Here is a 20,321-nt window from a genome sequence, read left to right on the forward strand (position 1 = left end):
TCTCTTTTCTACCTGCATATAGGAGTATCTACAAGCTCTTACAGCCAGCTACCTCCTCCTACAAGCCCACATACCCATAAGTCTTCCATTAAAGATGGACTTGGATGGCAGTCTCACATAGACCTTCTACTAATATATCCACCCATGGTCCATCCTTTATAGGGGAGATGATCCAGTGCTCCCAATCTATCTCTACATAGACTATCTCAAGCAGCTTTTTTCTGACATTTTGATGGAAAACATCAAAAAGAAAAAACAAAAATTCTGAGCATTGTTAGGGCTCGTTCACACTAGGCTGTTTTGCCAACGCTTGCCAAACGCCCCTATAGCGTTTGGCAAGCGTTGGTCCGGTGTTTGCCGAGCGTTATTAACGCTCGGCAAACGCTCCGCAAACGCCGCATGCGCGGTTTAGCGGCGGTTGCTAGGCGGTTGCCGAGCGTTAATAACGCCCCACAAACGCCTATAATGCAGTTTGAGTGGTGTTACCGCTCCGCAAACGCCCCGCAACCGCACCGCAAACGCCGGCCGGGCGTTTGCGGAGCGGCACCATAGACAAGAATAGGAGGCTTCAAAGCCTCCTGACTCGTCCAGAGGCGTCCGTTTTGCCGCGACGCAAACGCTCCCGTTAGAACAGCACCATGTGTTGTAATGTGCAGAATTGGCAGAGGCGTTTGGGAAGCGGTAAAAACGCTTACCAAACGCCTCTCTGCCGCCTGCACACAAGGCTAGTGTGAACGTAGCCTAAATGAAGAAAAAAAAAAATATATATAAAATAAAAAAGCAAAATTACAGAGTTCTCAGCAGAGCTGATGAACCTCCTAGGACAGCAACTAAGGCATGATAGTTGAAGGCAGGGTTATACGGGAGCTGGCTTAATGTTTTTTGTTTGCCAGTGTCCAAATCTCCTTGAGGTGGGAGAATTAACCAAAAGTCTAAGTATTATATTCCTCGGTTCCTTAATGAACGATTATAATAAAAAAAAAAGGGGGGGGGGGTGCTCTGAAGAAGTTGGCCCATTGACACACGACTCTCCTGCAGATGCTGATAGGCCAGTAACTTCCTGACTAAAGCTGGGCCCTGCCCACTCTGCTCTGTTGAAAAAAAAAAAGTCATCACTCAATCAACTTTTACTGAAGGAGTCTGCATGCATAGAGTGGATCTTTGTGCACAATTGTGGATTGAGAAATTTTTAGCTTTGAGCATTTTATAAATTATCCCCTTTATTTACACCACTATACATTGCTACCAAAATATGATCTGGAAAGCCTTCTTCAAAATCCTATGCCCGAAGGTCACTTCCAGGCTAGCCCTGCAACATTCGATCCAGCGGGGTCCAGTTGAGTCAATCCAAGGGCAAAGATGAAGATGGCCTGCACCAGACAGCTGCAAGTATAGCAACTGCGTCTAGCAGCGATGCAGAGCAGAATCTTGGTTAAAGGGAAAAATTAAGAAAAACAAGGAAAAGCTGGTAGGAGTAGGGCTAACCCTGGGCTAGCCTACAGTTTTTGGATGCCAATGTCCAATCCTTCTATAGGTGGCAATATAACCCAAACATAAAAGACTTTGTGGGTTTCAGAATGGCACTGCAGAACACCAACAGACTTAACAGTAATGCATGCATCAATAAATCTCACTGGTGTGAATAAGCCCTCTTACAGTAATAACATAATACAACTTATGTAGTCACTTCACTGGGTATATGTAAGGTTTTATAACCACTTTAATTGTTTCACAATACAAGCCACTAGTAGGCTTAGGGATGGCTTGTTTTAGAGCTCTTTTAGGACCCATTTATATCAACACATTTAACGTGTGTTGCATTAGGGGAGTTGAATGGGCTACCAAAAGCAGTCCAAAAATGCATACAACTTTTTGGGCAGCACAACACAATTCACTGTATTGAAAGTGCACTGCAGCGGATCAGCCTGCATTGGCATGCACTGTGGTAATGCATATTTAATGGGCATTTAGGGAATGTGCATAAGTTGCAGAACACCAAATTTTTTTTTTCATATTTAACATTTTGGTGCCTTAGCATTAACTCAATTTTGTTTCTGAAGTGGGCCGTGAAGTTCCTATACTGCTGCCAGAACACAACAGTGTACTGTATTGAGCTGATGCTACATACAGTTTATACAACACTCACAGCGGACACATCTGTTCGTTAAGGAAATTAACTTAGTTAAGGAAAAGTTCACTGGGCCAGCATGGGCCAAACTACGTATTTTAAAGTAACAGAAATCTGGAAATTCAGCTTAAAGGCTGAGAGGGAAACATTATGCTACATAAGAATATTTTACTGCCCAATAATACACACTGAAGGATACAACGGGCAACTCCATAGTATGAAATGGCAAGCTGAATAAATACAACTACACATCTCCAAGATGTGAAGTATTACTAGATCGTCATGTTTAGATACATAAACACTATTAACCACTTGCCCTTCTGAAGATTTACCCTCCTTCATGACCAGGCCGTTTTTTGTTTTGCTATACGGCGCTACTTTAACTGACAACTGCGTAGTCATGCAATGCTGTACCCAAACTAAATTTTTATCTTAGCGCCAACAGAGCTCAAAATACAGAGCGACACAATATTTATACCCATGACCTTGTCGCGTTTTTAACGTCCCCAAAAGTTGGATGCCTTGGCAACACTGCCTATGAATACCTATCCCCACCAAGGTTAAAAAAAGAGCTAAACTCTGGAAGCTGTGCCTAAAAGGCAGGCACAGGGCAAAAGATAAGCCAGCAGTAATGCCTGTGGTCTCTCAGCTTCTGATATTTCCGCATTACTGACTTACCTTGCATTGTTCTACACGGTTTCTAGGTGTTGGCAACCATCTTGGTAGAGGTAGGACTTGGTTACTTCATGTCAGAAATTCCAGCAAGAACTGTGAGCAGCACAATAGTGACATCCCTAAACTTCACGCTAAATCTTCTAGCTGTCACAGGCAGCACTGCTTTATATCACACATAGCATACATACAGCTATGGGGGCACAGGCACAGAAATGCCTAGGTATTCTCACATACCTAGTACACGGCTATTTTTTTTATTATTACCAGAGCAAAAGGGTAATTGTTCAGGGTACTGCTTAGGCAAATTTCATATTTTTAAATAATTCCCCAATACATAGCAAATCTTCACTTTTTGCGTTCAGTTCTCTTTTAATTCACAGAATAGGCTGCATCACTCTGCACCATTCATGTACAATGCTAATCGGGACACCAGCTCCCAGAAGTTCTAAATACAGGGTAGGTCAAAAGGTATTAGACCCCTTAGCATCCAAGTTTTCTTTATGTACCAATTGGTTTATTCAGCTAGTGGTAGTACATTTTTATCTGCAACTGGGCTTAACCTTTCAGTTGGCATAGATATAAATTTGGCAGTTAGGCATTAGAAAATAATGCTACCAATTGTTCCCCAAGGCCCCTTTTTGACACAAGGCAGACTCCGCTTGTTCAGCAGGAGGATCAGCAGACAACAGAGCCAAGTGATCACTGGTCCATGTCCTCTTCATTTATGTAGAGCAGACCCAGACACAACCCAGTCTGCTCTATGGGCAGTCTGATGTGGATGGACAGGCTGTCTGTTCAAACAAGACTGCCCTTCAATCGGATCCACCCAGATGGAGGGGAACAGATCCCCTTCCATTTGTATTTGATGGATCAGATCAGAATGGAGGTAGGTGGGTGTAAACAGACAAGTCTGTTTACACTCACAGCTTCATAGAGCAGAATGGAGGGTCCGATAGAGTCCACCTGAAAAGAAAAACGGACAGGCAGACCAAATTAGTCATTCATGTGTAAGGGGCCCAACAGGCATTTACATGCAAACACAAGCATGTGTACGTGACCCATTATCAACTGCTTAATTACAGCAGACATAGAAAAAGTGAATTGCAGTGAAGATAACATTTTTCCCCTGATGCTGCAGAATGCAGTGGCAGACTAGATTACCCATAGCCAGACAGTCTTGTCATCAAATTCAAATAAAATCTCAGGACAGCAACCACCTAATATCTGTCCACCTTTAGTGTCTAGTACCTAGAACCATAACTCTTCAAGCAAGTACAAGCGCTATAACATAGTCATAAAACATTACAAAATCTGTACAAGCCATTTTACTTTTTTAAAAGAGAAGAAAAAGTTACCATTGATAAACCAAATAGTGGCCAGGGTGAAACTGAAGAAGGTCTGCGCAGCCATCACAACTTTTACCAAAACCGCAGTGAAGATAAAGAGAGACAAGATAGCCAACATGCTGCCCGCTATGCGAATCCTTTCAGAAATACTAGAAGAGAAGAAAACTGTATATAAAAAGCAGCACAGAAAGCATTGGTGGGTTAGCAAACTGATTTGAAAATCAGGCAATTCTCACTGTAAGATGAAAAAGAGAGGAAGGCACCTCCTAAGTGCAGTATTGACAATTTATTGGTGACATACAAAGAAAAAAAACTGGTCAGCTACCCAGGTTTAGAACTGGCTTTTTAAACTGAACATGGAAGGCGTCACAAAGTAAAAAATAGGACTATCCAGTTCAACTTGCCAGCCTCCCCCAGTCTAATAATGGCTATTGTCGGCAAGGAACATGGATAAGTATAACTTATCAAAAGAGGGGGATAAGAAAGCCAGTTCAAACTGCCAGCCAGTTAGCCAACTATCAAAAACCAAATAAACCTGTCTAAGAACATGCGTTTAAAAACATCCTGGGCTTTACTTTCTGATCCTATAGACAGTTTGCTGATGGATGGCTGGATGTCCCACCTGGATCCTATTACACCACACGATGAGTCTTTTTAACTATTTATCTTGCAAGTGCAATTTAACTAATTGTTCACCAATAAATTGTCAATACTGCACTTAGGAGCGCACCCTATATAATATACAAATTCTCACTTTAAGGACTCTTACAAAAAGATTGCCTGAACCTGTTCAACGTAATGCCCGGCGTATCACCTCCATCCTAGCAGCTCAGATACAGCTTACAACCTGTCATTAACATGAATGGTTGTGCACTGCTGAACAACTCATGAATCAGAATGATGAATTGCATAAAATTCTTCAAGGTAAGGACAAACTTCAAATGCGCAATTTCAGATTGAAATTTTTAGTTCCTGAATAGCAATGTTTTTGCTCATCTCCAGCTGGCATCACATATAATGTCTTAGTAGGAGTGCAAATGTAGGTCATTCAATAGATGCAACTGCTACATGGCTCCACCTGTAATGCCTTTTGCAGGTGTGATCTTCAGTTTTAACTCATTAAAGTGTATGTAAAAGGAAAAAATTCTTATGTTTTGTACAGAGTAAGGAAGTGTTAGACCATCTGCCAATGCTGGTCTCCTACAAGCAGTGAAAGGCATTTCCTCATTCTCTTCTCAGTGCTTACGCACTGAGACTATTGCAAGACAGTTATTTTTTGTAAGATTATGAAGGTAGAGCCTGCAGCAGAACATACAGCCAAAAACATAACTTCTACTATCTTTATCTACCAAGGGTAACTTGACTGTGTCATCTATGGGTCAGCATCTTCAGAAGAAAAAGCTTACCCTGAATAATGCTTAAGCAAAAAAGGTGGCATCTACCTTCTGGGGAGAAAGGAAGATGAAGTTACGTCACTATGATCTCTTTAAGAGCTTTTAAATACCTGTAAGTGTAACACTTACATAATGTTTAGAATGCAAGGGTTTAATATGAAATATGTTTGGGGCTAGCTAGCCTTTTCTGAATACCTAATCAAGCTTAACTTTTCCCCTTCTGGTTCACTACTATATAAAAATGACAGTACTTGGAACTTAGGAAAGGATAGTAAAACTAACGCAAACCGCAAAAAAGAACAAAAAAACCCTATAAAGTCTGTAACTAGCATCTGTGCATGTCAAGAGCAAAATGTACTGTGGTTAAAGGACAACTGTGCCTTTGTTTTAAAAGCCAATATTGTAAAGGTTTTTTTTTTTAGTTTTGGAGTGAAGAGGGATTGGAATCCCTGTCAGTGCCCCTGATAGGGAGGCTCACCCTATTTGTCCTGTCTACCATTAATGAAAGGGAAAGTAATAGAAAATACCAAATTTTGGGTTGACACAAGAACCGTATTAGAAGGGTAATCTTCCAATGGGGACTAGTTCTCATGTCCTGTTTTGGACATGGAACAAAGTGAAAGGAAATCCCCCCAACTGGACGCAAACGACAAAAAAACTCTACAGGGGTTACCCCTTACCCTTTAATGAATATCAACTAAAATGGTGGCCACTTACATGATCACTGACTGTTCAGGAACAAGTACATAAGTACTCTCCCATACTTTACAAGTCCCAACATTCAATGTCATTGATATCCACGGCTCCCTTACAAAATTTCTCATCAAAAAAACCTACAAGGCTTTCAAATTAAAAACCTCGTCTTTTACTAAAATAGTAAACAGGTGACCATCCTAAAAAAATTACACTTACCTTGGCTATGTCCAATAACCTAAATTACAATCCTTTCTATAGACTGGCCACATAGTTTGGCACATTCAATGGCATACTCATAATAGGACTTAATCTTCGTGAATGCAGCATATAAAATACTGATACAATACTCATCTCACCATTGATAAATGAATGAGTTAAGGAGTGTACAAAGCAGTAGAGGCAGCTGTGCTAGGAGGGTCATCCAGTTATTAAAATTAAATTCATCCTTCCCACTCGTTTGGTGCTCTGAATCCGATACATTCCCATTCACAGAGGAATTTTCATACAGACGGCTATGAAAATACTGAGACAAGAACATCGGTGTTAATATGTGTCATTAAACTAATCAATTCAACTATTTTAAGTTAATGGCAAAACAACATTTGCAAATACAATCAGAATGCAATGTGTAAAGCCAGCCATAGACGGACCGATCTTGGCTGGTTCAGCAGGGACCGGCTGAGATTCAGTCCATATATGGGTAACCTGGTTGCACTCAATCCATCAATCAACTTTAGTATAAACAGCCTGTCAGATTTTTTTTTTTTTCCCAAGTGATCACTGCCCACGGCTATTGCCTCCAGCAGTGATCATTGTGTTTCGCTGGCAGAACACAATGGCGTTGTGGAAGGGATTCCCCACAGCACTGATGTGTGTTGATATTGGAATCAAGCAATTTTCTTTCCTTCCATCTGTGATGGAAGGACAGAAAATTACATAATCTTTGGGCTGTTTAAGACCAGTTTAACATAAAATTTTTGCCAATATTATATTACTTATTTCTTCATTACACCGGATTTGTGCACAACAATACCTGGAAGAAACTTATAAATGAATGAGTAAAAGAATAAGAAGAGGAAAACATTTTTTTCTAATTTCTGTAGCACCCACATTAAAGCTGAAGGTGATGCTAAAAACTGGTTAAGGAAAAGAAATATTCTATTCAAGTATGTTTTGTAAAGGATAAGTTCGACATTTGGAAAAAAAATAAATGCACATTTTTTTACAGGTAAAACAAAAAAAATTTACATGCATTTTTTTTTCTTCTAAAGAGCCTGCAGAACATTGCAACCACAAACAGCAGATGACGTGTACAATGCAAGGCTCCTGCAGACTCAATGGATAGCAGTCTTCCCATACCTCCAATACAGGCAAGCAGTTACCTGAGAGCGGGAAGATCAATGAACTAAGAGAACGCTCATCAGCACCCTTTCAGTTCATGGAGAACTACAAGCCTTCGGCTGCAATGGCTGACGGTACTTGTAGTCTATCCATTCACAGAAAACTGGATTTAATGAAGTGGCCCTGTGGACGAAGCCCCACATGGCCACGCTGTTTTCAGACTGTGAGAAGAAGATCCCAGCCCATTGTCGCAAAGAAAGGGGGCAATGGCAGCAGGAGGTGAGTATATAGGAGCCTGTTACACCCTAAATATGGGTGTAACATGTAACGTGTCTAAAGGTGAACTTATCCTTTAACTCAAAAATGTAACTTCTATTGTCAGCCTCCTCCAAATTTTTATTTATGTATTGCTGCCGTGAGCCGACTTCCTGTTCCAGGGTGTTAGTTCCTTATGGTTCTTCTGTATGCTGGAATGTAGCCACCCTCTCTTGTTCACTCCTTAGATGGACTAGGGACTATGGGAATTATAATGTGAATAGAGCAGTGCACATGACTGCAACTAACATGCACTATTCATTCCAAACAAATGGAAAATGAGAGGTTTGGGGGCTCATAGAGGCAGAAACACTGTGCAGCTTGCCAGCCCTTAGATGTGATGGCTGCATTACTTTACTTGTTTAAGGCTTTTTTCCTGTAATTTTTACCTGGTGGTCCTGTCAGCAACACATGGGGGTTGATTTACTAAGGGCAAATAGGCTGTGCACTGAAAGTGAAGTTGCTCTAGATCTGAGGGGGAACATGCAAGGAAAAAAAAAAAATATTGGATGAAAGAAATCAGCAGAGCTTTGCCTCATTTCAGAGTTTTCCCTCAGATATACAGCAACTGCAGGTGCACTTGCAGTGCACAGTATAGTTATCTTTAATAAATCAACCCTGTTGTCCTAGTATGAAAATGCTCACATACTGATCTACAAAGGAGCAGTGCATTGGGTGGGGTAGTTATTCTGGGATATAAAGGTGAACTGGGCAGGGCTGCTAATGTTTTGGATGTCAGTGCAGCACAGGCATAATTTACAGATCACTACAAGCTCACTGTATTTTTTGCAAGATCAAAAAGGTATATTCATATACTTGTAGTATTTTAAAAAGAGACAATATACAGGGAAATGTTCATGTATTGATAATATGTACCAAATACGTTTGTCTTTTACCTATACATACAATTTAAGTCCTAGGTGTAGAATGTTATTTATAAATGTATGTTGCAACTGAGTCCGAGCAGTACCTGGCTTCCTCTATGACTTGTCAAATCTGGTAATTTCTCTTAGTAATATAATAAACCTTGATTACTCAGTACAGCAATACATAGCCCCCTGTGTGAATATAGGGCTTTAAGATTTCTAAATAAAAAAAAAAAAAAAAAACAACATTTTTTAAGACAAGTTTTTAAAAGATTCATGCATTACTGCTTCAAACTGAAAAAGTTGATCTCTCAAAACCTATCCTGCAAAACAGTGTAAATACAAAACCACATATCATACTTTACTGCTACTAGTGGACTTAGGCTGCATTCACACTACCAGTTTAAACCAAAACCTTCCAGTTCCTTCTCAGTCCCTGCGAGATGACCATGGAATGCCTCCGTAGCAAATAGTAACCTTTATGCCACCACTTTTCACGATCCTTGAGGTCTTAAACTACTTAATTCCAGTATCAGTAATGCTCAGAGAAATACATTAACAGAATTCATACCAAATTTCAGCTACAGGTGAGATCTGAGGCAAGCACTCTTACTCTGGGCAAAGCATGAGAGCTGTAAAAGTGGTCTGCAGTAGCTGGAACTCTGATTACACTAGAATGTGTTTTTAAGTGCAAACCTTAAAATATATCAGTTTACATTACACAGAGATAACCGAATACTGCCATATTTAATTTAGCAATAACTAATTTTGTAAATATGATAAACACAGGTAAACTCACTGGAATAGCTGTGATAAAGAAGTTCCATGGCAACAGAGTTCCAAGCCCCAGGATAAAGCAAATGATCCTGACTAAGTAGGCCCTGTGTAGGAAAAAAATAATTATTAACCATTTATGTGAGTTCCTTAAGGAGTTATGATAAATAAGGAAAAGTAATAAATCTGTAACTGATTTAATCATTTGCATGTGAGATCTTCATAAGGCAAGATGTGTAGAAAAAAAAACAAGTATGACAGGGATTGGGATGAACTATGCCAACATTGCCAGGTGTACTTCAAGTGGTCACCTTTAATTCACATGGTCATACTGGGGGCCATCTTCTAAACCTTTAACCTATTGTTGGGACAGAGTATATAAACTAATTAGCAATGTATAAATAAGATCTGTCTGCCCAGTACAGACAAGGGTAATTAGTAAGATTTTTCAGTGCTGGAACTTCCAAAACAGGAGCTCTAACAATAGCAAACTGCAATTTAAGTTATGCCATGTGAATACTGTAAATACATGTAACAAATACTGTAGAATGTATGTGTTATCCCAATTTAGTTGCAAAAGTGGAAACCCACTTTAGGTGAGCAAATAAATATATCCCATGAACTGAGAGTTAAAGTTCCCTATATCTAAATTAGCCTACACCCAAACAGTGCCAAGTCAGACTATTTAAATACAGGATAGATTACTTCCGGGCTGAGTGCTCCCATCAAAACACAGCAGTAATGCAAGGCTTCCAGCGCAATGGAACATGGTGACATAAGGGGTTACTGATGTCCTGCTCAGGCTGACTGATGTTTGCAGCACCAACAGTCAAGGTCACAAATCAGGAATTAAATTTGTTCAAGGTGCAAGAAAATAAATGACATGTTTTTTTCTTTTAACCACAAAACAAAGCGAACTGGTTTATCCAGAATCTGTTACTTGTTCTACAGTAATACAAGCAAGCCATTCAAAGCAGAAACGCACTGCTGGATGGCTATTTGGAACGGGACACAGTCTAGGAGGAAAACCTTGAGGATTGAGAAAGTAGATTAAGAGGGACGGTTATTAAAAAGAAAAAAACAGAATACATGAAAAGCAAGGAAGAAACAGAAGATGTGAACAGCAGTGAAACAGCCACTTACTTGTCCTGCGGCTCATCCTTACGAGACATCTTGCAATTTCTGTTCTCTGGATGCTGGAGAGTCTTGCCTATTAAGCTGGAAAGGCTGTCAGAAGAGGAGGAGAAAAGACCATCACGTGGGTATTTTCTAAACCCTGGAAGTGACAATAATAGGCCTGGCTGTATCCAGCTCCTCCCTGTGTGCTTCCCTAAATATTCCTCCCTGTGCAGCCTCCCCTCCTCCTTTACAAACCTGCGAGTCCCTTCTGTGCTGCACATTTCATTACTTTCCATGCTGCCATAATCCCGATTTGTATTTCCCTTAACAAGGATTCCTATTTTCTCTAAAATCTGCCCTGTCTCATTCTAACAGAAAGCTGATAGCTTTTAACTCCCTAACCCTACTTAAATTCTCACCGGTATCAACCTGGCACATCCCCTTTCTCCAATACACACCTGATGATGAATTGGATGTACAATATCCTGCAATTTGCATGACAAAAGAGTTCCACCTGTGAAAAAAATGGCTTGTATTTCTCAGATGCATACAAATACAGAAAAATCAAGGCAGATACAAAATGTAGAAAGTACACATGGAAAATGTGCGTCTTTGTATGTCTATAACTTTTAAACCAGATTTAAGATGACACAGGGAATTCTGCTAGTCTTGTAGTAACCTTAACAAATTCATTTTTAACAGCTTAATTGACAAACAAGTAAGCTCTGTTACTGTACAAGTTGATTAGTGAATTACATTTACTTGCTGGTCCCTGCACACTACAGCTATGCACATTTCCGAAGACAAAAAAAACTTTCTTCGTTAAACTAACAATAATTTCACCCTTCCTAATTCAATTTCCCACATTTAAAGCAACATATAATTTATAAAGTGGTGAATGTGAAATGCACAGCAGATGAATTAGTCACTGTACTTTAAAACACATCAGCTGGAAGGTAGACTTGCAAGGAAGTTTACTGAAGGTAACATTTAGTGCTTTGTAAATATACACAAGTCTTGGGGTTCATTCACACCCCTACACGTGTGTTGCATTACGATGAATTGCATTTTTTTGTAACGCATTGGCATGCGTTTTATGCAGGTTACATTTGTTTTCTTGTCTTGCAGAGTGTTGAGTTTCTCTGTGCACATTAGTGTGCATTTTAATGTGTTGCACTGAAAAAAAGTAGTGCATGCTGTACTTTTTCAACACTGGGCAAATGCAATGCAGCACAACACACTGGTGTGAAAGGCATTCATAAGGTACCATTATTTTTTGGTTGCTATGCACTGGGGATGCGCTCACAAATGCGCACCAGAGTATCTGGTCTGAATGAACCCTTAGGGCTAAAACGCAGCCACTGGTGTGTGGTAGGATAAAAGCAGTGTCAATGTGCCAATTCTGGAACATTGCACGGTTTACTTTAAAACAAACTTTATTGAAATGTTCTTTAACCACTTGCCCGCCTAAGGATTTACCCCCCCCTTCCTGACCAGGCCTTTTGTTTGCTATTCGGCGCTGCACTATTTCAACTGGTAATTGCGTGGTCATGCAATGCTGTACCCAAAACGAAGTTTACGTCCTTTTTTTCACACAAATAGAAATTTCTTTAGGTGCTATTTGATCACCTGTGCACTTTTTATTTTTTGTGCTATAAACAGAAAAAGACTGAACATTTTTAAGAAAAACAATATTTTTTACTTTCGGCAATATAAAAAATATATAGTAAACTCAAAGTTAGTCATAAATTCAGGCCAAATGTATTCTGCTACGTTTATGGTTAAAAAATCCCAATAAGTGTATATTGATTGCTTTGTGTGAAAGAAACTATCAGTTTTGGAGGCCCTGAAATGCCAGGATAGCACCAACCCCCCCCCCCCCATAAATTACCCCTTTTTTGGAAAGTAGACACCAAGAAATTTAAAAAGAGGCACGGTGAATATTTTACAGATCTCATTTTTTCTCACAAGGTTTTAAAATATATAAAAAAAAAGTTTTTAATCTTTCTTCATTTTTCAAAAACTTGTGGCAACAAACAAGATCTGAAAAATACTCTCCATGCTTCTCAAATGCCCTGGGGTGTCTACTTTCCAAAAAGGGTTATTTGGGCGGGTGTTTGGTGCTATCCTGGCATTTCAGGGCCTCTAAAAATGTGATAGGTAGTCAAAAAGTGTAATGAGGAAATAAAGCCCTTTAAAGGTCTGAAGGTGCATATTGGATTTTGGGGTCCTGTACTTGGCTAGACTGCCAAAAAGTCTCATGTGGTACCCCCATACTCGGGAGAAGTAGCAGAATGTATTTGGGGAGTAATTCTACATATACCCATGGCATGTGTGAGCAATAAATCATTTAAGTGACAATTTTTTTTTTTGTCATTTTTCAAAAACTTGTGGTAAAAAAATAAATTCTTCTATTGATTCAACATGCTTCTCAGCAAATAGTTTGGGGTGTCTACTTTCCAAAAAGGGGTCGTTTTGGGGGGTGGGGGCATTTTATGTCCAACATTAGAAGTTTATGCCACACATCACTCCGTTTTCTAACCACCTGAAGACCAAACGTTTTCTGACTTTTTGTTCAAAATCAGTATTTTTTGCTAGGAAATTATTTTGAACCCCCAAACATTATATATTTTTAAAGCAGACACCCTAGTGAATAAAATGGTGGGTGCTGCAATTTTTTATGTCACATAGTACTCGCGCAGCGATTTTTCAAACGCAATTTAAAAAAACAACAAAAAACACTTTTTTTTTTTTACTTTTGCACAAAAACACAATATATTGGCCAATTATTTGGTAAAATACAAAAGATCTTTTTTTTTTTAATGCAGCCTATGGGCTGAAAGGAAAAAAAAGAGAAGAAATCTCTCCCAGCAAAAGTGTGTGGTATGCCCACCAGTAGAATATACCGCACTGCATCCACCCATTTCTAATGATGGGCACACATGAAACACGCCAAAAAATATTATAAAATATATATGCTGAAGCATAGGGGCCATCCACCCACTGGCCACCCCATGCTCCCATGCTTCGGCATATATGCTCTTTTTTTAACTGCGGATGAACAATCTCATCCAACAGCACTGCACACACTGATTTATGTATATTGTGAGAGTAAGACCCTGTTGCTGTCAGAATAAACAAGTCAGTGCTGCAGCTGAATGACATCCTCATTTCTCAAGCAGCCTTTTTCCCCCTTTCTAAGATGGGTATTTACAAGCCGTTAGGGGAAGCCCTGGTGATTAGGCTGCACAGTGCCACATGCGTCAATTCCAAGATTTTACAATTGTCTAAATAGTGGCACGCTTTAATAAACATTGTATAAGTGGTACCCCATATGGAAAAAGGATCACAGCAAGTCCCAAACTGTCTTGCCACTGCTCCCCATGTAGTCCGGGCATCCGGGGGGCTCCACATGATCTTTTCCCTCACAAATCCGAAACTTGTATGTATAGCCTGTTGCCCTCTCTCAGGTCTTGTACATCTTGACCCCATATCTGGCACGCTTGCTGGGGAGAAATTATTTGAATGCAAGGCGGCCAGAAAAATGAATGAGGGACTCATCAACGCAGATGTTTTGCTGGGGAGTATAGACATCTGCAAATTTTTGGTTAAGGTGATTTACGAGGGGCCGAATTTTGTGGAGCCGGTCAAATTCAAAGTCACCCCAGAGGACGACAGAGTGTGTTGTCACTGAAATGCATAAAACACATTATGCTCTCAAATCTATGCCTGGCCATGGCAGCAGAGAACACTGCATATGATGAATCAGGTCTGTGGACCAATACAACCGCAATTCATTTTTTTTAGTAATGCCCATATTGAGGGTTAGGCCCAAAAAAAATTTAAATTTGGAAACCGTAATGGGTTTCAATGAGCTACCAATTGGGATTTGCAAGCACCTACAGGATACTAGGGGCTCTATGGGCCTGTGTACGAATTCTTGGTGGTTGTGCTTGTCACTGAACCAGCTTGTACTGCACTTATGGGACTCGCCACGTCACCAAGTGATACTGCAGTATGTGAAAGACCAGGATGTACTACGCCACTGGTGCTTGCCAGCTCACCAAAAGGTAGAGCGGCACTAGTACTGGCACTCTGCTGCATATGAGAGTCATCAAGCGATTGTAACATCTCAGCAACCTGGGAATGGGGTCGGGTATGCCTGATCTTAGCAGGGACCTCTTCTCCATCATCTGAGAAGTAAGCACAGGGGCTAAACACAGGTACTGGCAGGTGCCGACGGTGATCCCGCTAACACGTTTTTGCGGACGCTATACTAATGTGGCACTATACTAGCAATGGAGGTTTATTGTGTATGTGAGCATGCACCTGGCAATCAAGAAATTAAATGTGATTACTGATAGCATGAGATTGCCCGTCAGTATATCTGGGAGGGGCACAAAAACTGCAGGAGCACGAATCACGTATATATACTAACTATACCTATACTAACTAACCTGTGGTTAAAAAAAGTATATACTTGCCTATATTCAGCTCACTTCAGGCAAGTCACATGATCCAGATCCCATGTCAGCCAATGGAGCTGCAGTGGCAAGGAAGGACCGCTAAAAACGGTTGCACCAGGGGAGTTTAGAGTTGACGATATTGCTCCCAGCTTTCAAAGCTGTTGTTGGACACTCTATATTCCCCTGCAGCCGCTGCTGGCTGACACAGGGGATAACTTGACAGGACTAAAGCAGGCTGAAAATAGGTAAGTATATACATTTTTACACGTTCGTTAATATAGATGTTAGGAGGGAGCATTTTTAAAACAAGTTAGGCTTTAGCTGAAATTCTAATTTAATGAACCATATTAAAAAAAAAAAGGGAAGAGGGATTACACATTTTAACATGGATGTGTGCAACAACATACAGTATCTGGCCACGTGTTTGTATTTAAATGCATGTCTGTGTAGAGGAGGAACTCCTTCTTGATCTCCATCCCCTTAACCCGGAAGAATGTCAATGTGCTCTCAGTTACAATCACACGTGCTGGTGAGAGGAGGCAGACCTCATTACCAGATGTGAGGTGCAGAGAAGAGAGGAACAGGCAGCATGCTTATACTTGATGGAAGAGAAAGGCTGACAGTGTGGCTGCTCAGACCTTTTCTACCAGAAGCACAGTCCACTGTTTATTATTATTATACAGGATTTATATAGCGCCAACAGTTTGCGCAGCGCTTTACAATAAAAGAGAGACAGTACAATTACAATACATTTCAGTACAGGAGGAATAGGGGGGCCCTGCTTGTGGTGTTTGATGAATTCATGACTGCCTTTGCAGTCCTGAGCATCTTCTAAGACTTTGATTGCCTGAATGTATTCTATACATCACTGGCTATCTAGCAGGTTCACCTCTGACTTGTAGTACATGTCCTTGGCTTTTAAAGTAATGGAGTAAAACCCCTGTCAGTTTTTATTGCTGTCTGTGCCCGTTAGAAAGATTCACCCTCCCTGTTCTGTTTACCATTACATTTGCATTCACACTTGGGAGATTTGAAGGCTGACGCTTGAAGCACTAAAAACACTCCAAAGACAAAACTCAATTGTTCTCTATGGTGCCTGTTTGCACGATCGGGTATGTACAGGCACCATAGAGAACATTTTTGTTTTGTAATTTTGTGTTTATAGCGCTTCGAGCTTCAGCCTACAAACCTCAAGTGTGAATGCAGCCCAAAGGTAAACAGACCTGTGAACAATGAGGGGAATTGATCAAAACCAGAGCAAATAAACCAGTCAGCTTTTATCTCTCATTGTCAAAGCTTAGCTGAACACACAGAAGATAGATGCTGATTGGTTACCATGCACAGCTGCTCCAGATTCTGATAAACTCCCCCCAATGAATATAAGTGGAGCACAATTCACAATGGTATCCAGCCACATTGAGTGAAGATAATGACAGACGCAGATAAATATAGAAATGAAGCACAAGCTGAATGGCTAATCAGCTTCGGAGGGGGAAATAAAAAAGCATTTTCACGGAGAGAAATTGCTGCGGCAGCTATAAAAAGAGGAAACGCTACAGAGAATAGAACAAGCTGTATATAGACTTCCCTGGACTGAAAATGAATGAACGAACGAACATGTGTGAGGAGCGGGAGTGCTGATTCTGTACGAGGAATAGGAGCCTGACCAGTGAGAGGAGTATGCACACGGCCCAGTGTGAGCCTTGACCCTGTGTGAAGAGTGAGAGTCCTGACCTGTATGAGGAATAAGAGACTGGCCGGTGTGAGTCCTGACCCTGTATGAGGAATAAGACTGGCCGGTGTGAGCCCTGACCCTGTGTGAGGAATAAGAGACTGGCCGGTGTGAGCCCTGACTCTGTATGAGGAATAAGAGACTGGCCGGTGTGAGCCCTGACCCTGTATGAGGAATAAGAGACTGGCCGGTGTGAGCCCTGACCCTGTGTGAGGAATAAGAGACTGGCCGGTGTGAGCCCTGACCCTGTATGAGGAATAAGACTGGCCGGTGTGAGCCCTGACCCTGTGTGAGGAATAAGAGACTGGCCGGTGTGAGCCCTGACCCTGTATGAGGAATAAGAGACTGGCCGGTGTGAGCCCTGACCCTGTATGAGGAATAAGAGACTGGCCGGTGTGAGCCCTGACCCTGTGTGAGGAATAAGAGACTGGCCGGTGTGAGCCCTGACCCTGTGTGAGGAATAAGAGACTGGCCGGTGTGAGCCCTGACCCTGTATGAGGAATAAGACTGGCCGGTGTGAGCCCTGACCCTGTATGAGGAATAAGACTGGCCGGTGTGAGCCCTGACCCTGTATGAGGAATAAGAGACTGGCCGGTGTGTGCCCTGACCCTGTATGAGGAATAAGAGACTGGCCGGTGTGAGCCCTGACCCTGTATGAGGAATAAGAGACTGGCCGGTGTGTGCCCTGACCCTGTATGAGGAATAAGACTGGCCGGTGTGAGCCCTGACCCTGTATGAGGAATAAGACTGGCCGGTGTGAGCCCTGACCCTGTATGAGGAATAAGAGACTGGCCGGTGTGAGCCCTGACCCTGTATGAGGAATAAGAGACTGGCCGGTGTGAGCCCTGACCCTGTATGAGGAATAAGAGACTGGCCGGTGTGAGCCCTGACCCTGTATGAGGAATAAGAGACTGGCCGGTGTGAGCCCTGACCCTGTATGAGGAATAAGACTGGCCGGTGTGAGCCCTGACCCTGTATGAGGAATAAGAGACTGGCTGGTGTGTGCCCTGACCCTGTATGAGGAATAAGACTGGCCGGTGTGAGCCCTGACCCTGTATGAGGAATAAGAGACTGGCCGGTGTGTGCCCTGACCCTGTATGAGGAATAAGACTGGCCGGTGTGAGCCCTGACCCTGTATGAGGAATAAGAGACTGGCCGGTGTGAGCCCTGACCCTGTATGAGGAATAAGACTGGCCGGTGTGCGCCCTGACCCTGTGTGAGGAATAAGACTGGCCGGTGTGAGCCCTGACCCTGTATGAGGAATAAGAGACTGGCCGGTGTGTGCCCTGACCCTGTATGAGGAATAAGAGACTGGCCGGTGTGTGCCCTGACCCTGTATGAGGAATAAGAGACTGGCCGGTGCAAGAAGTATGAACAATGACCAGTGTGACGAATGTATGAAGCCTGACCCTGTGTGAAGTGTGGGCACTGACCTGTATGAGGAGCCGGTGTATCGGTGAGCACACTTTCCTCTGTTCTAACCACGTGCAGGTACCCAATCTCCGGGAATTCCACTACCGCCCACACACGGTGTCGTAATTCTCAATCATAGAATGTATAGACTGCCTGTCACTGAGACCTAGCTACTGCTCCTACATGGCTCTCCCCCTACTGCTGCAGCTAGGAAAAGACACCGGAGGATGAACTACAAACTGCTCAGCAATGTCCAGCATACCCTGACCCTGTGTAGTGTCATCTATATCTATAGCCCGCCGGGCGGACAGCCAGCAATGAAGTACCTGCTTCCGAAGGGCTTCTTAAATCTTCTTAAATTTGGCGCTCAGCGTTCCCGCGATTTTTTATTTTCCTGCTTGTGCCTGCCTTATTCTGGTGTGAGGGGGAGGTTTCCTCATCTCCGGGGAGTAGTACACAGTGTATGAGGGCAGAGCCCCAGCAGCGAGCTGCACGCAGTGCCACAAATCTACACAACACTGCAGATTATTATTATTATTATAGATTTCTAGTCATAGTATACTTCTGGGCTCACCAATGTAAAGCCTTGTTTTGAAGACTATGATTAGAAGTAAGTCACCATGCCCTCTGCCTCCAGAGCTGTCCCTCTGCTAGGTATGACACAAATTGTATAAATAATGGTGCTTAAGCTGGCCATAGACTAGTAGAATTTCATTGAACAGTATTTGTTGTAAGAATGTTTGTTTCTTTATCTAGTAATTCATGGGATCATATTTGTTTTCGACTGCAGTGATGAGAAAATTCAAAGACGCAAGCAAAATCCAACAACACTTGAATGTTCTGAGAAATTTTGTACACATTTTTCTTTGAAATTCTACTAGTGTATGCCCAGCTTTTAAGTGAACCTTTGCTTTGAGCACAGTGAATACCTGACAGGTTCATTTTACTATATGGTTCATATGATGTATGTATGTGCTTTCCTTATAATCACTGCCCTGCTAGATCATTCCATGGGGGAAATGCCAAGATATTCCATGTATAGGGTATCATATCGCACCCCTGTGCCTTCCAACAATGTAGTACCTGGTGCCTGAGTGTAGGGGTACAAGGAGAGTGTTCAGGTTCACCTGCTCAGCAAATGGAAACTTGGGGCCATGTCACATGGGTGATCCTGTCACCACCGTCAGGATTGCTTTGGAGGAAGCAGCTGGCAGTGAAAACACTTTTTTTTATGGAGTAAAAACAAAATATCAAAAGTGAACAAAAAAAGCGTACTGTATGTAAACACACACAAATAAGTGTACTTAGAGTGTACAATAGACCCCCCCCCCGGAAGAGGAGTGCAAATACATTATTCCCAATGCACTGCAGAATGGCTACATGTGTAGATGGGTGCTGTGCAGTAACCACCAGCTGGAAACCAAACAAGTTCAAAGTTTTATTAAGCGATCACATCATAATAGCTGAGGCAACGTTTCGTAGCCACTCAAGACCCCTTAATCAGGCACGTGACCCATTCTTGATGAAGGGGTCCTGTGTGGCATCAGTTGTCTGATGAAGGGGTCCTGTGTGGCTCAGAAACATTGCTTCAGTTATTGTGATGCAATAGCGTAATAAAATTTTGGACCTGTTCTGGAGAACCGTGGTGTGTTTGTGACATACTTTCACTCCTGAAGAGGAAGGACCCTTTCCTGACCTCCTGGGGCACAAGACTCCTGATAGAGTAAACATACTCTGGTCCACGTGGCCAAAAGGCCCATGGACACTGCTCCTCATAATTACTCGAAGCCAACAAATGAGTACTAGGTGTGGGTTCTTCAGAAGAGAGATTCCCCCCCCCCCCCCCATGTCAGGGGAGGAGTGAACCTAATGGCCACGCATCCTTCCCCTTGGGCTTCAGGGTAGGCCCAAAGACCCACACTCTACCATATGAGTGAAGAAGAAACACATACATAAGAACTGGGTGACACTTACATGGAAAGCTGAGAGTGAAAACACTTACCTGCTGGCATGTGTCAGTCTCTTACCAACAATTCCAATTTTCCAGGTTTTTCTC

General features: G+C 42.0%; 1 protein-coding gene across 2 annotated transcripts in view; it reads right to left on the bottom strand.

The window, feature by feature from the left end:
* The window catches only part of SLC29A2 (solute carrier family 29 member 2), a 40,323-nt gene extending 21,918 nt beyond the window's left edge, over positions 1 to 18,405 (bottom strand). Inside the window, exons 1-5 of one of the 2 annotated variants that reach the window (XM_089658072.1) lie at positions 18,286 to 18,405; positions 10,679 to 10,762; positions 9,561 to 9,642; positions 6,596 to 6,762; positions 4,159 to 4,298 (exon numbers count right to left, since the gene is read on the bottom strand). In XM_089658072.1, the coding sequence (XP_089514198.1) occupies positions 4,159 to 4,298; positions 6,596 to 6,762; positions 9,561 to 9,642; positions 10,679 to 10,707 (418 nt within the window). In that variant the 5' untranslated portion in view covers positions 10,708 to 10,762; positions 18,286 to 18,405. Of the gene's footprint in view, positions 1 to 4,158; positions 4,299 to 6,595; positions 6,763 to 9,560; positions 9,643 to 10,678; positions 10,763 to 11,112; positions 11,166 to 18,285 lie in introns of those variants that run through there. The other variant, XM_089658073.1, reaches the window with a different exon arrangement.
* Positions 18,406 to 20,321: the final 1,916 nt, after the last annotated feature.

The sequence above is a fragment of the Staurois parvus genome, unplaced genomic scaffold (genome assembly GCF_062004578.1).
Source record: "Staurois parvus isolate SC_StPar_1 unplaced genomic scaffold, SC_StPar_1.0 ptg001051l, whole genome shotgun sequence".
Taxonomy (NCBI): Eukaryota; Metazoa; Chordata; class Amphibia; order Anura; family Ranidae; genus Staurois; species Staurois parvus.